Source organism: Anopheles darlingi, chromosome X (assembly GCF_943734745.1).
Source record: "Anopheles darlingi chromosome X, idAnoDarlMG_H_01, whole genome shotgun sequence".
Lineage (NCBI taxonomy): Eukaryota > Metazoa > Arthropoda > Insecta > Diptera > Culicidae > Anopheles > Anopheles darlingi.
This window is the reverse complement of record NC_064873.1, coordinates 12,930,414-12,945,145: the sequence shown is the minus strand read 5'-3', so window position 1 is coordinate 12,945,145 and position 14,732 is coordinate 12,930,414. Positions and strand designations below refer to the sequence as shown.

General features: G+C 54.1%; 1 protein-coding gene across 7 annotated transcripts in view; it reads left to right on the top strand.

Moving 5' to 3' along the window:
• LOC125948448 (mucin-5AC) overlaps positions 1 to 14,732 on the top strand; it is a 55,194-nt gene that overhangs the window by 26,761 nt on the left and 13,701 nt on the right. For 5 of the 7 annotated variants that reach the window (XM_049674537.1, XM_049674527.1, XM_049674508.1 and 2 more), the window contains 2 exons: positions 5,009 to 5,111; positions 9,807 to 11,822. In XM_049674537.1, the coding sequence (XP_049530494.1) occupies positions 5,009 to 5,111; positions 9,807 to 11,822 (2,119 nt within the window). Of the gene's footprint in view, positions 1 to 5,008; positions 6,072 to 9,806; positions 11,823 to 14,732 lie in introns of all 7 variants that reach the window. The other 2 variants (XM_049674548.1, XM_049674568.1) reach the window with 2 other exon arrangements.

Genomic DNA, 14,732 nt, shown 5'->3' with positions numbered 1-14,732 from the left:
TCGCTCTCGGTGGTGATGCTGTCCAGGTTCCGACACTCGATCGCCGTGTCATGCGACAGTGCCTTCACTCCCTCCTCCTGCCCGAGGGACTTCTGGACCATCGACCGCAGCTCCATCGTGGGAACTTTCGCATCCGCTCTTAGCTCGATGAGCATATCACCTTTCCGTGTGGTTCTCGTCCTCACCACTTCCTTCTCCATAGCCTCGAGAGCTGGATCCGAGGTTATCTTCCGGAGAAGATCCGCATAGGTTATGCCCTTCATCTCAACCCGTATGGCATCTCCTCTTGCCCTCTCCACCGGACGCTGTTTCGCCGGCATTTTAGGTCCGGTTTTGGCGCCCTCAGCTGGCTTCGTCGGCCCTTTCCTAACGCGTACGGGCACCGTTTGCCAGCCTTCTTCACCCTCCGCATCAGGGCTTCCTTCGGGTCCCCGGGGCTTCTTCTTCTCCTCTTCTTCCCCTGGGGTCTCCCGCTTCCGCTTTTCCATTCTCGCCTTCGGTGTTGCCAAGTCGATCGCTGGCGTTGCCATCATGGCTTCCGCCCGCGCCCTTTGCGCCGCCTCGGCCCTCTTCTCGGCTTCTGCTGCCCTCTTCTCGGCTTCTGCTGCCCTCGCCTCGGTTTCTGCTGCCATCGCCTCAGCCGCCACGGCCATCGCCTCGGCTGCCTCGGCCCTTGCCTGCAGCTCTTTCGCCTGGGTGGCCGCCGCTTCGAGCTCCTGCTCCGCCTGCTCGGCTCTCTGCAGAAGCCGCCTGTGCTCCTGCACTGCTCTTTGGGCCATTGCCGTTAGCTTGGCTTGCATCTCCTTTACTGTGCCGAGGATGTTGTGCTTCGACATTACGAGCGAGTATAGCTCTTTCGCCATGTCGTGCGTCCTCTCCACTACGTTCGCCGATACTCCAGTCTCTTGCTCGGCTGTTGGCGTTCCCGGCGTTCCCGCCTGGCTGCCGTCTTGCTCGGCACCTTGCGCAACGTCTTGCACCGTGGCTTGCATGCCACCTTGCACGGCACTTTGCGCGGCACCTTGCATGCCAGCCCGCTCTCGATCTTGCGATCGCGCCGTCTTTCGGCTCCTCAAGAACCCGTCCATGCCGACCGCGTAGCTGCCTGCTCCACCGCGCACACTGACACTACACCGTTAGCGTACGCTCGGCTTCACTAGCACTGCGGCGATTGCCGGCCACTGTTTGTTGTCGCGCACTCACCCCAGCTCCGCACCACAAACAACCGCTGCGCTTTTGGCTGACCACAGCTGTTTCGCTGGGCCAGTCTGCCAACGAAGCGCAGGGCCGTTCTACGTGAACCGGGCTGCCGCGACCGAAAAATCACAATTCGTGCCCTATCCGTCACGCCTTTTCACTGCACCACACTGGGAAAGGCAGCGTTCTGCCTTCACTCATCCGTCTCTCACACCGGAAGGCCTCCCGCACCGGCCCCGCACGCAAAAAACCGTTCCAGGACGGAGCAAGGTAAAACACTTCCGCACTCGCCCGCGTTCAACGGCCTCCTGTGTGTGTGTGTGTGTGTTTTTTTTTTTTTTTTTTTTTTTTGGTAAAGCAAGGTAAAAAATCTTCAAAAGACGTTGTGCGGGATTCACTCCAGTGCCTACCCGCTAAAAAAAATTCCTTGCTCTTCAACACTGCCTCGATCCCCCCCGGGACCACGTCGAGGTGACTACTTAGGGGGGGGGCTGGACGCTTACGCCTCTCCTAGTGTCGGGTTCCCCTGCTCTCTCCTCCACCTAGCCTGGAGTGTGGACATTATGCTCGTCACTGCGCGGCTCACCGCGTTCCACGTCGCCTGTTTATTACACATTTCTGCTACGATGTCGTCGGCGCCGAGATTCACGAACTCAGCCCTCTCCGCAGCAAATCTAGGGCACTCGAACATCACGTGCTCCGGCGTCTCTTCTACGCCACTTCCACATTCTGGACACGCTGGTGATCCTGCGTGGCCGAATCGGTGAAGGTAACTCCGGTAGCAACCGTGCCCTGACAGGAACTGCGTCAGGAAGAAGTTAACTTCGCCGTGCCGTCTACTGATCCATAGTCCCAGATCCGGAATGAGCCGGTGTGTCCACCGACCATCCTTAGCTTGGTCCCATTGGCTTTGCCACCGGGCCACTGACTCTCTCCTGGCCACTTCACGCGCGTCTCTGGTGCCCCTTCGGCTATTGCAAGCCCTATCCTCCGCCAGGATAATGCCAATAGGCATCATACTCGCGATGACGCAGGCCGCTTCTGACGATATCGTTCTGTACGCGCTTATGACCCTCATGGTCATGAGTCGGTACGTGCGGTTCAGCTTAATGCGGTTACCCGCATGCGACTCCAGCGCCGCGCTCCACACCGGTCCTCCGTACCTGAGTATAGACGTCGAGACGTTAGCGTAAAGTCGTCTTATACTACTGCGCGGTCCGTAGCTGTTCGGGAGGATCCTTGAGAGCGCGTTGATGGTTCTTGCCGCCTTTTCGCACACGAAATCCACATGGCTGTTAAAGTTTAGGCGGTCGTCGAGCATGACGCCCAAGTACTTCAGCTGTCGTCTCGAAGCGATGTCCTGATTGCCGACTTCGATCGCTGCATGTTGAACTGCCTTGCGGTTGCTGACCATCAGCACTTCCGTTTTGTGTGGGGCCACTTTGAGCTCCGCTGACGCCATCCACTCGACCACCTGGTCTATTGCTTCGTTCGCCAGCATTTGTACGTCGTCGACCGATACCCCTTCCACGGAAAGGACGATGTCGTCGGCAAAGCCAACGATCTGCACCCCTTCGGGTAGATGGAGCGTCAGGACATCGTCGTACATAGCGTTCCACAGACAAGGCCCCAGAATGGACCCCTGTGGAACGCCTGCGGTGATTTCAGCGGTCTTCCGGCCCTCAGCCGTGTCGTACAGGAGAACTCTGTTCTTGAAGTAGCTCTTCAAGATACGGCAGAGGTACCCCGGCACTCTCAACCGATGTAGCGCCTTCGCTATTGCCTTCCAGCTGGCGCTGTTAAACGCATTTTCGATGTCCAGCGTTACAATGGCGCAGTAGCGTTTGCCCGTCCTCTTTTTGTTCCGCGCTTGCTCAGCCCTTCTGACCACCATGTTGATCGCGTCAACTGTCGATCGTCCTTTCCTGAAGCCAAACTGCCTCTCCGATAACCCGTTCTCTCCTTCCGTGTACCTGGAGAGGCGGTTCAAGATGACTTTCTCCAGCAGCTTGCCCACCGTATCGATCAGGCATATCGGCCTGTATGATGACGCCTCACCCGGGGGCTTCCCCGGCTTTGGCAACAGCACCAGCTTCTGCCTCTTCCACTTGTCCGGAAAGTGGCCTTCTTCCAGCAGTTTCTGCAAGACGACCCGAAACATGTCGGGGGCCTCCTTGATCGCAGTTTTCACCGCGACGTTCGGGATCCCGTCCGGCCCTGGCGCCTTGTTTGCTGGCAGCTTCCTTCCGATTTCAATGAGTTCTTCGTTAGAAATCTGGATTTCGGCCGCTATGTTTTCGTGGTCATCCGCGTATGGTGTTGGTGGCCACTCAGTTGGCTCGTGCGTCGGAAAAAGCTTGGCCACTATAGCTTTCAGCTTCTCTGGACACTGCACCCTAGCTGTCGCCGGTCCGCTCACCTTCGCCATCACGATGCGGTACGCGTCGCCCCACGGATTACCGTTGGCTGCCGCGCACAGTTCCTTAAAACACGCCGATTTGCTGCGCCGGATTTCCCGCCTGAACGCTGACCTCGCGACCCGAAACACTACCCGCTTTCCTTCGCGATCTTCCTCCGTTTTTGCCCGTTGAACCAGTCTCCTGGCTCTCAGGCAGGCGGCTCGGAGGAAGTCCAGCGTCTCGTTCCACCAATATGCTGGTCTATGGTGCTTTCGCGGCTCTGTCGATCTGGGCATGGCCTTGTCGCACGCCTTCACAAGCGCATCCACCAGTTCGTCCGCGTTTTGTGGCTCCTTCTCTATGAGCACCTCGAGTTCAGCAAGGAAGCGGTCTACGTTGAAACACTTGGTCTTCCACTTCCTGTCTTGCGAGCGAGCGTTCCTCTGGTTCTCCTTCGATCTCCGCCCGACGCTATACCGAATCGCCTGGTGGTCGCTATCAGTGAAGGCCTCGCACACCCTCCAGTTCATCTCGGCGATCAGCTGGGGGCTACCGAAGGTGAGGTCGATAATCGACTCTCGGCCGTCCCTCCGGTACGTACTCGTCGAGCCTTCATTCGCCAGGATCACATCCAGCTGAGCTAGCGCTTCGAGCAGCGCAGTACCTCTGTGACCCGTCGATTTGCTGCCCCACTCTTCCGCCCAAAGTGTGTGTGTGTGTGTGTGTGTGTGTGTGTGTGTGTGTGTGTGTGTGTGTGTGTGTGTGTGTGTGTGTGTGTGTGTGTGTGTGTGTGTGTGTGTGTGTGTGTGTGTGTGTGTGTGTGTGTGTGTGTGTGTGTGTGTGTGTGTGTGTGTGTGTGTGTGTGTGTGTGTGTGTGTGTGTGTGTGTGTGTGTGTGTGTGTGTGTGTGTGTGTGTGTGTGTGTGTGTGTGTGTGTGTGTGTGTGTGTGTGTGTGTGTGTGTGTGTGTGTGTGTGTGTGTGTGTGTGTGTGTGTGTGTGTGTGTGTGTGTGTGTGTGTGTGTGTGTGTGTGTGTGTGTGTGTGTGTGTGTGTGTGTGTGTGTGTGTGTGTGTGTGTGTGTGTGTGTGTGTGTGTGTGTGTGTGTGTGTGTGTGTGTGTGTGTGTGTGTGTGTGTGTGTGTGTGTGTGTGTGTGTGTGTGTGTGTGTGTGTGTGTGTGTGTGTGTGTGTGTGTGTGTGTGTGTGTGTGTGTGTGTGTGTGTGTGTGCGCGTCTGTGTGTGTGTGTGTGTGTGTGTGTGTGTGTGTGTGTGTGTGTGTGTGTGTGTGTGTGTGTGTGTGTGTGTGTGTGTGTGTGTGTGTGTGTGTGTGTGTGTGTGTGTGTGTGTGTGTGTGTGTGTGTGTGGCCGTGGTACCCATTTTCCATCCAACCTAATGTTCCCTGCCTTCCCTGTAGCTACAACACCATCGATCGTAGACGAACACCGAACCTCCAGAACATAGGCAGTCGCTTCCAGGAGGTCGAACGAGATGATGTAGGCACCGATTCTTCTCTTTTGGTACCCTCTACAGACTTCCAAACTATATACACAGCTTCGACCACCACCACGATCACTACATCCGATGCCTCACCATCAGAACTCAACTCGATACCTTACAGCACACGACAGTACAGTAGCGTCGAGCGTGGCAACAGCCTCGATGACACCAACATCATTAGGGATAGTAGCGTCAGTATCGATAGGGGTAACAGTAGTAGTAGTAGTAGTGGTAGTAGTAGTAGTAGTGATAGCGGTAGTACTGGCGTCAGCAGTAACATCATTGTTGACGGACACGATGGTCTATACAGACCGACTACCTTCGTCACTACGAGTGCACCAAAATCTGAGGCGTCAGTAGAGCAGTCCATGCAGCAACAACAGCAGCAGCACCTGCTCAAAAAGGCGAATCAGGTAGCGGTAGACATCGTGGAGCCCACACTGGCCGATACCAATCCATCGCTCTTCGAACTAACGACCGTGCTTAACCAAGTTGAAGGCGTTGCGAATGCTAGTGTCGCCGACGAGCTGGGTGCGGAAGAACTGGGTACTACTACCTATGATACGTCGTTCGCAACGGCGACGACCATTACGACCACAGAGGCAGCGACGCCGGCATCTACGAGTGCCTTGCTGTCCGGTCTTCCAATTCTACCTAATGAGGTCTTTACATACCCTAACCAGAATTTCAAATTCACACAAAGATCTAGGAAACCATCACCGTACACCAGCACTTCCACTCCTGAGATCACTACCACCACCGAAGCGTTCGTATCGCCTGTTACTAACAACCTTGGTGCTGCGGTGCTTGAGGTCAACGAAGGTGGCGGGTTCACGCAGGGCATCAAGGTGGCGCCGCGCCCATTTCCAGCCGGCGTGCGCCGTACGCGCCCAACTCGACCAACGCGCTTGACTACCACCACCATAAGTCCTAGTTTAGCGGCTGATCTCAGCGACTCGAACACACTGCGCTCGGTCAAGGTGAGTTATTCCAATGCCCAGAGATTTGATCTTATAGCCAGCGGACGCCAGCGAAGGGTCGGTTTGGCTGCTGTCGACAGAGCCGAGTCCCGTTCCGGTGGTGACGTTGGGTCGTCGTCATCGGGGTCATTGGCGTCGGAAATCGGAACGGCACGGCCAACGCTCCCCAGCAGACGGGGTCATGTTCGGTTTCATGTATCCACGGCGTCCACGACTGCGTTGTCGGAGCAGGGGGTGTCCGGTGCACCGGAACGCACCGGCCAGCGCCTCCGAACGGCGCAAGCGACCACAACCGACCCTTCCAGCTCGGTAGCTCCTCCTACACAGCAGTCTCGCCGCCGTTCACGACCATCGCCGACGGATAATTTGGCTGCCAGCCGCTTTGCCATCGGTCTAGGTAGCTCCACCGCAATAACGACAGCCTCAGTGGCTACAAGCATCAGCACTGTAGGACAAGCTGCATTGCGCCGTGTCAACTTCGAGCTGTACAGTGGTCGCGGTACGTCTACGAGTACTATCGACCCAACGATCGAAACTGGACCGCCAACGATGCCACCGACGACGACGGTCGAACCGACGGGAGAAATCCGGTCGTATACGCGCATCCTCGAGGATCCGTTCATGACGCAGGAGCGAATTCTGCTGACGCTCGGTACCGCATTGCGGTACGGTTTTAGCAACCGAAACGAACTGACCGAGCAGGGAAGGGCCGGTCGAGGTGACGTGGCAGTGCCGCAAGAGTCGCAAAGTACTTCGCTGCCACCGGCCGTGAGGACACCGACGTTCAAGGGCCGCCCATTCGGCTTCGACCGCGACAATGTGGCGTCCAATATCGCGGAAAGTGCTTTCGTCGAGGATTTGAATGATATGTCGACCGAGCGAACCGAGCTGCCAGACACCGTGGCCGATCCGCCGACCACTGTGTATAGCGTGGACCCAGCCGAGGTAGACACAACGACTCCGCAGCCGCGCCGAGGAACATTCATCGGCGGGTCAGGGTTGCTGCAACGCAGTCGAACCGGAACATACCATGTCACGACCGAGTCGAGCGATACAACGCTAAACGTGGTCGTGTCAGAGGTGAACACCAACAAAACCTTTATCCCGGGCCGTATAACACGCCCAACGCGTCCTGCACGGTTCCGCTCAACCACTAAACCGCTCAGCAGCAACACCGAAGAGGCTGATGCTAAACCAGTGGTTGAGGCTAAGCCTTCGCGCAGACCATTCGGATTCGCCAGACGCCAGGAGGCGCTCGGCACATCACGGTTCGCCGTACCAGCCGGCGAGCCGGCCGGTAACGAGGGTAGTGATAATTTACACAGCATTTCGACCACCAAACGGCAGAGGGGTAGTGGCGTGCGGCGACGGACAACCACCACCTCAGCGCCTGTCCATGGAGAGGAGCAACAGCAGGAGGAGGAACAGAAAGTAGCTTCACCGTCACCGGACAGGCGCCAGCGGTTGTTTGCTTCGAGGACAACGACTACGACGAGCACGATCACCCCCATTCCGTCCAGCGAGCCGTACACGGTCGAACCTCGGACATTCCCGGACAGTAACGTCGCAAACTCGGACTTTACCACCATGATCTCGAAGGACGCATCAAACGAGATCAGTTCTACGTTCGATCAGCTCAACACCGATAGCTTACTGGCCTTCCCCGAGCGACAGGAGGAGGAAAAGGAAGAAGAGGAAGATGAGGTGGGAGTGATTCTACTCGATACAACGCTAGCTACACTACCGTCCGTACCGCTGACTTCCCGGAAACTGGCCAGTACACGCCAGCATTATAACGACAGCCAGCAGATCGAGTCCGAGTCGATCCCGAGCAGAAGCCCGCAGGGACGAGCGTTCGGGGCGACCGGAGCGCCATCGCGGCGGTTCACCGGCCGCATCCTCACTACCGAGGCGACGGAACCGACAGAACCGATTCGCAAGTTCATACCGACTCGCCGCAATCGACCCTCTTTTTCGCTGGCACGCAACCGGCTATCGAGCACCACGACCGAGGAGTCGGAAGTGACGAGCGACTCAGAGTCGTCATCAAAGCCAACGCTTGTGTCACTACCGACGGCTTCTGGCTCAGGTTCGTTCGTGCCCGCTCGCCGACGTAAACCGTTCAGCGCGATCAACTTCCGCACTACCACGGCAATTGCTTCACCACCAGCGTCGACACCAGCGTCCAATGAGGTGGGTGAGGTCGGACCCCGACCGACTCGACGCCGACCGGACCTGATAGCCAATCGTAGACCATCGCAGACGTTCGTTAACTCGTTCGACCAACCGAAGGCGAGCGTAGCACCGAAACCGTTCGAGCAAAGGGCACCGAATCGCAACTCACTCCTGCTACCCAAGCGACCGCAGTCGTTCCTTCGCACTAGCGGCACAACGACAACGACGATGCCAATGGCTTCCTTGGACAGCGATGAGGTAACGGATCGCACTACGTACGAGGGCGAGACAAGTGGCGAGCGCTTTGGTGGAACGACACGCCGACTGCCTTCGTCCTATGAACGCTACAGTGGCGAGGAGCAGGAAGATGAGAATGAGATCGCGCAGCGTCAAGGCAAAAAGTTGTCCGGACCGCTCGGTACTGACGGTACCAATGCCCAAGTTCTCAACTCGGGAGAGCTTGTACCGAGTGGAGGATTCCGCCGACCACCGGTAATCGGTTCAGGATCGGGACCACGCATCATCGGATCGGTCCGACCTACGCTAGGCGCCAGCAGCAATCGTTTCATCTTCAACAATAACCAGCCGACGGTGGGAGATGGAGGTAGTGGCTCAACGACTACGACGCTGCGAACCATTACGACGCGTGCACGACGCTTATTTGGCAACGTTGGTGGCTACAAGCCCCAGATCCCGAGCCAGAACGGTACGGTGGGTGCAGGCGTCACGACGGTGTTGCAAGGCAGCGTTACAACGCCGAGACCACGCTTCACACCAACCACGCGCACCCGGCCAACGCTAGGCCAACGCCAGCGGTCGACAACGCCAGGTTTCGATGGGGTCAGTGGCGACGAAGCGGGCGAGAAAGTTTTGTCACGTGTCGGTGCGGGCGACCTGGAGAGTAGCGCACCTACCAGGCGCTACCAGCCACGCAAACCAACCAACGCTCGGCGTAATCGGATCACAATCACGGTACCAGCCGTCGGCAGTAGTGGTGCTGCTGCTGACCGACCACATACTAGTCCGACCGCTCTGTTTGGCACAGCACGAGGCGCAGGAGCACTACTACCCACGGTACTAACCACTACCGAGCCAACCGTAGAAGCGACCGTGACATACTCTGAAGGGGAACTGGAGACAACGACGCAAACGATCACGACCACGACTTTGTTCACTTCAAATAGAGAGAGAACAGATCTGACAGCAACGGGCATTAGCGCCATTACAACAGCGACCGCACCTCCTCTTATCACCACTTTTACAACCACTACCACAAACAAAAACAACAACAACAACAACAACAACAACAACAGCCAAAAAGCAATCACCAACTACACTAGCGCAGGAGGAGAGGCGGAGAACGAGATAGTCGAGAAGACGACCGCGTATTCCACACAGGAGCAGGAGCAGGAAAAGACGACGGGAGGCGGTAACACACTAAGAACTACAACCGAATATTACACCGCATCCGATGAAACACACTACACCACACTGAATACGGTCGACACCAAGTACATGATCAATGATAATATCGATATTGATGATGTCAATATATTGCAGGACCGAGGTAGAACGTCTACGACCACGGTGAAGCCGACCACATTATACCACGTGTTCTCGATCGACAAGGAGAACGCCGAGTCGGTACCGTCATCGACGGAGATCTACCGCACCGAGGAGCAGGAGATCGAGCTGCCGGCCGCGAACCGGACTGACAAACTGGTCCAGATCCATCGCGTTGTCGAGATTTACACCAAGAACGCTAGCAATCCGGACGACCTGCCGGTCATGCAGAAGCTCGGCGAGATCAATCGCAAGATCATCATACGGTTGGTCGAGCCGAATCAGGCCACCAACAGGAGCAGCAGTAGTAGCAGTAGCACAACGACCACTACTACCACTAATACACACAACCAGAACCAGCAGCTGCTGTACGAAAACGAGACGGTCGCGGTGACGGCGACCGAAAGTTCAAACGAGAGAGAGACGAGGGGACGCAGTATGGTGTTGTCGTCGAACAGTGTGTTCACGGTGGAGACCTCCACGATCCCACTCGAAGGGCTGTTCGATGCGGAGCAGAAGAACAACGGACAAGCCGGTGGGTTCCCCACTACCGAGCTACCGCTGGTTGACCCGGAAACCGTAGCACCACAGCAGGAGATTGAGCGGATCTCGAGCGTTAAGTTTGGTACGGCTACCATAGCAGCAGGAGTTGACAGAAATACCGCGGAGGAGCTTCCGCTAACGATAACGCCGCTAGTGGTGGAGAAGGAACGCTACATCCAGGTAAATAGCAATGGAAGGCCGGAAGCGTTCACGACGGTTGCGCACGGTTCGGTACGCACGATTCGACCATCAGTACCACCATCACCACCACCGCACACGACCTTTGAATACGATAATGGTGGCGGTTCGGGCGCGACAACCACTGACACTGCTGACCAGTATACGACTGAGGTGACGGCGACCCGCACTACCACCCAGGTGACACCGGTGGCTTCCTCGACGCAACGGGAGATTGTACATAAGTATACGCTTCCGGCCGAGTTCTCCTTCCAAGAACCCTCGAGTGAGACAACTACGACCACTACGACCACTACTGTAACAACACCCACTGCTCAGACAGACAATCCGACCACAACGACGTCGACGACGACGACTACAACGCCGGTGATAACAACCACACCGGAACAGTTACCGTCGATGGAGCAGTCGGAAGCAACTGTAGCCGATCGAGTACGCCCGCTAGTGCTACCAAGCAAGGAGAGCAAGCGCAAATACGCCAAGCGGCCGACGGAACCGCCACCGAGGGTACCGGACTTTGCTTATAACCGGGAGGTCGTCTCCGATGAGCAGCTAGACAGCACTACGGAACTGCTCACGACGGATGCGCCGCCAGCGACTGTTGCTACCACGCGGTCACCATCGCGCTACCTAAATGGCCGCAAGTATGTTTCGTCACTCTCCCTGCGACCGAACTTTGGTGGGGTAGCATCAGAGACTCCTAGCGTCGGCTCCTTCCGTAGGTCCAAAGACATTCCGGTTGGTGTGCCATTGAAGGGCGTACCTACCTCCACTACGCAAAATACATCCACCGCTGCCACCACAGCGACGACGACGAATACGATCACGACAACAATGACGACGACCACTCCTGCACCAATCACTAAAATCGACTTTAACATCAAGTATGTTTTACCGGCATCGTTGCCGGTCGACGGCACCATCGGCGCCCACGTGCTGAAGATCGAGAGCAAGAACGACAAGTACAGCGTACCGCTGACACCGATACTGCGACCTGACTTTGTAACGCGTGAGATTTCTGGCGAACGACAGGAGCGCCAGTTCTCACCAGTCTACCGGCCAGATCTCGATAACGACGAACTGACGCGCCAGCTAACCAGCGATTCGGACCCGGTCGCACTCGAAGCAGCTCATCTCGATCGCGAAATACTGGGTAGTCGTGCAGGTCAGCGTGCCGGTGCGGATTTGCTGTCCGGCGAGTCCACAGGAGATAGTAGCGAACGTGGCAGTTTGGCCCGTTCGGCTGCTTTCTTTCTACGCCGCTCGGCTGAGGTTAGTTAAACAGCACGAGAACCAAGAACAGCAACAATAACAGCAGCAGTAGCAATAGCCACAAGTCGGCAGCGGCAGAAAGCGGTATCTACGGTAGCGGATGTTTAGCAGCAATGATACAACCAGGCGATGATCGTAAACGGCATGGACGAGCGTGTAGTCATCGCGTATACGTGTGCATGTGTGTTTGTGTGTGTGTATGCTCTAAGTACACCAGCATGAAAGCAGGATCATCTCTACATTTTCCATTTTCTAGCATTTCATCCTTTGGTATTACACATGCTACCGGTCCGATTATCCGGTTTTTGTCAGATGGGCCATAGCAATAGTCGACAATTCCACACGAAATTATGGTGTTGATGCCCGTAGGGCGATAACGATCGCCTGTGGCGATTGGATTGAAACGTGCCCGAAACATTGAAACATTGCGGATGTGTTAACGTCCAGCGGGAATAGACACCTGGATGATCGTTTATCTCTAGCTCCTATCATGTACGTGTGTGTTTGGAGCTTTCTTTCTGTCTGTTTCCTTGTCTTTCCTGGTTTCATTCGCTGTTTCCCTCCTCCTCCCTTTCGCACTCTCTTTCTCTCTCTCTCTCTCTCTCTTTCTCTCTCTCTCTCTCTCTCTCTCTCTCACACACACACACACACACACACACACACACACACACACACACACACACACACACACACACACACACTCTCTCTATCTCTACATTTCTTCTCTGCCTCTGCCATAAACAAACACCTGCGCTTTCTCTAAACACCCTAAACCTTTTTATCATAAAGTTTTTATGTGTTGGTTGTATAGAAGGTTCAGTCTATGGTTATATAGCAAATGTAGAAGATGGAATGAATCTGTTAATACTGTTATTTATTTCCTCGTGTTAAAAATCCTTCCGGTTTCCTTAGCCTTCATCTAGATATAAGGTATCCTTCCTCTAGAAGGACGTTTTGATGGGAGCGATTGCAAACCTCATTCGTCTGTAGCTTTATAGCTCCACATGGACAAGGTGCCACTTAGCAATAACCCACCCTGCTTACTCCAAATCCAACCCTAAATCGATTTGCATTCATTTTGCAAATTAACCTTAAACAACCATTCATTGGCAAACATTCCTCACTACAGTTTTCCGCAGATCCGGCAATTGAGAGATAACTTGGCAAGCGCTGCTACGCATGCTACCAGCTGCTGATCGTAGTCTAAACTGTAACCATGCGGCCAGTGCAAGATATAGGGTATCCGCAGCTAGCTCACGGTTTGACAGAATAAGAATAAGTATTTCAATAGTAAACCGTATAGACACACCATTGTGGTAGCTACTCATAAGCGAGAGTGGTAAGGGAATCGTTCGAAGCGCCCTTTATAGGTGTACACAGTATTTTGGAAGATTTAGACGTACCAGGACTAACATTAACCATTGAAGCGATTCACTTATCGGTTTCTTTCGCATTTCCTTTTTTCCAACCATCACCCGTCCACGATTACCTTTCAGACCGTCTTGTCACTCAATTAGTCTGTAAGTCCACCGGACAACTGGGGAAACCGAGTCATAGGAAGTTTCGGATGGTTTGCAAATGTATGTGTGTTTTTTGTCAGGAATGAACGAAGCATAAAAAATTAAGCAAAAGGAGACGTCTTTAGTAGTGTGTAGTAATTCTAGCATTTAATATAGCATTTAATATAGTACATTAAGTCTGTTTCGTGGTATGCGTATGGTGAGGTTTCTTCTGTAGTATAAGTACGAACAAAATTTAACAGAATTTGAATTTTTTGTTTGTCATTTTCTATATACTTGTTCTACTTCGGCATAGTCGCTCTGTGACTGCTATTTCCGATTGTTACCAGTTCCCTTTTTCTAATTAATTTCTAAATAATTAATTTATTCAAAGACCGTGAGGTTGCGGTCGTCTTTCGAGGTAAACGGTTGCCATGCTCGTGACGTCGTCAGCGGAAAGTCCGAACAAGCATATCGCACCAAAAGTCACAGAGCAGAGTGTATTATGTTAGCTAGTAGATCCTATAGCAAGGTGTAAATCGGTAGCTGTACAAAGTGTGAGCGTTGCATTCCTAAAGGAACAGAAAAGTTGGTTTGCGTCACCCTCTGATATCTTAAAATAATGGCAAACACGCGCACAGGCACAGTTGCTATTGCTAAGCTACATTACGTTCAGCTACATTTCCATTCAGCTTTACTACCAACAACACAACACTTAAGACAGATAATACTAAATAACTGAAAGCCATTCACTATTTCCTCCGGCTGGAGCCGGATCCATGGCCGAAGCAAAACATTGGTCTGGTTAGATTCTAACAAATCTTTCCGCGAGCGCAAGTCTTTTCCATACCTTTCTTACAATATTCAGAATGGGACCATTGCAAAAACTTCCGCTGCAGCTCTGTCCCACTTTAGCGATTTTGTTGAGCGATGCATGAAGTTCGGGCTAGGCTTCGCTGTTTTCCGATCTTACCAATGAAGAACACAAAGCTATCTCTCTAGTGCCATGGATCCGGCAGTCCACCAGACTGTGCAACTATGTGTGTGCGTTTGTGTGTGCATGTGTGTGTCAGTGTCTACGAAAGCAACTTGCTGCATCAATGTCTACTGACCTTGCTGACCAGTGTCTACAAGCACATGTGAATGGGCCGTGCCATGGTTTGAATATAGCTGTTGCACATGTTCCAACAGTGCGCTGCCCAATGTGAGATTTATGAGGTAGTCGCAAGCTAAGCTTACTACATAGTAGATGCCACCGCTGCCACTAATTAAGTTGTGACCACAGACAGCAAATAGAACTTAACTCAGGTCCCAATGTTACAATTAATTGATTCGATTGCTTCGGCGCGATCATCGGAAATTCGGAAAAGAGGAGCACATCGCTCCCAGGGCAGTCAAGACTTGTTCGGAA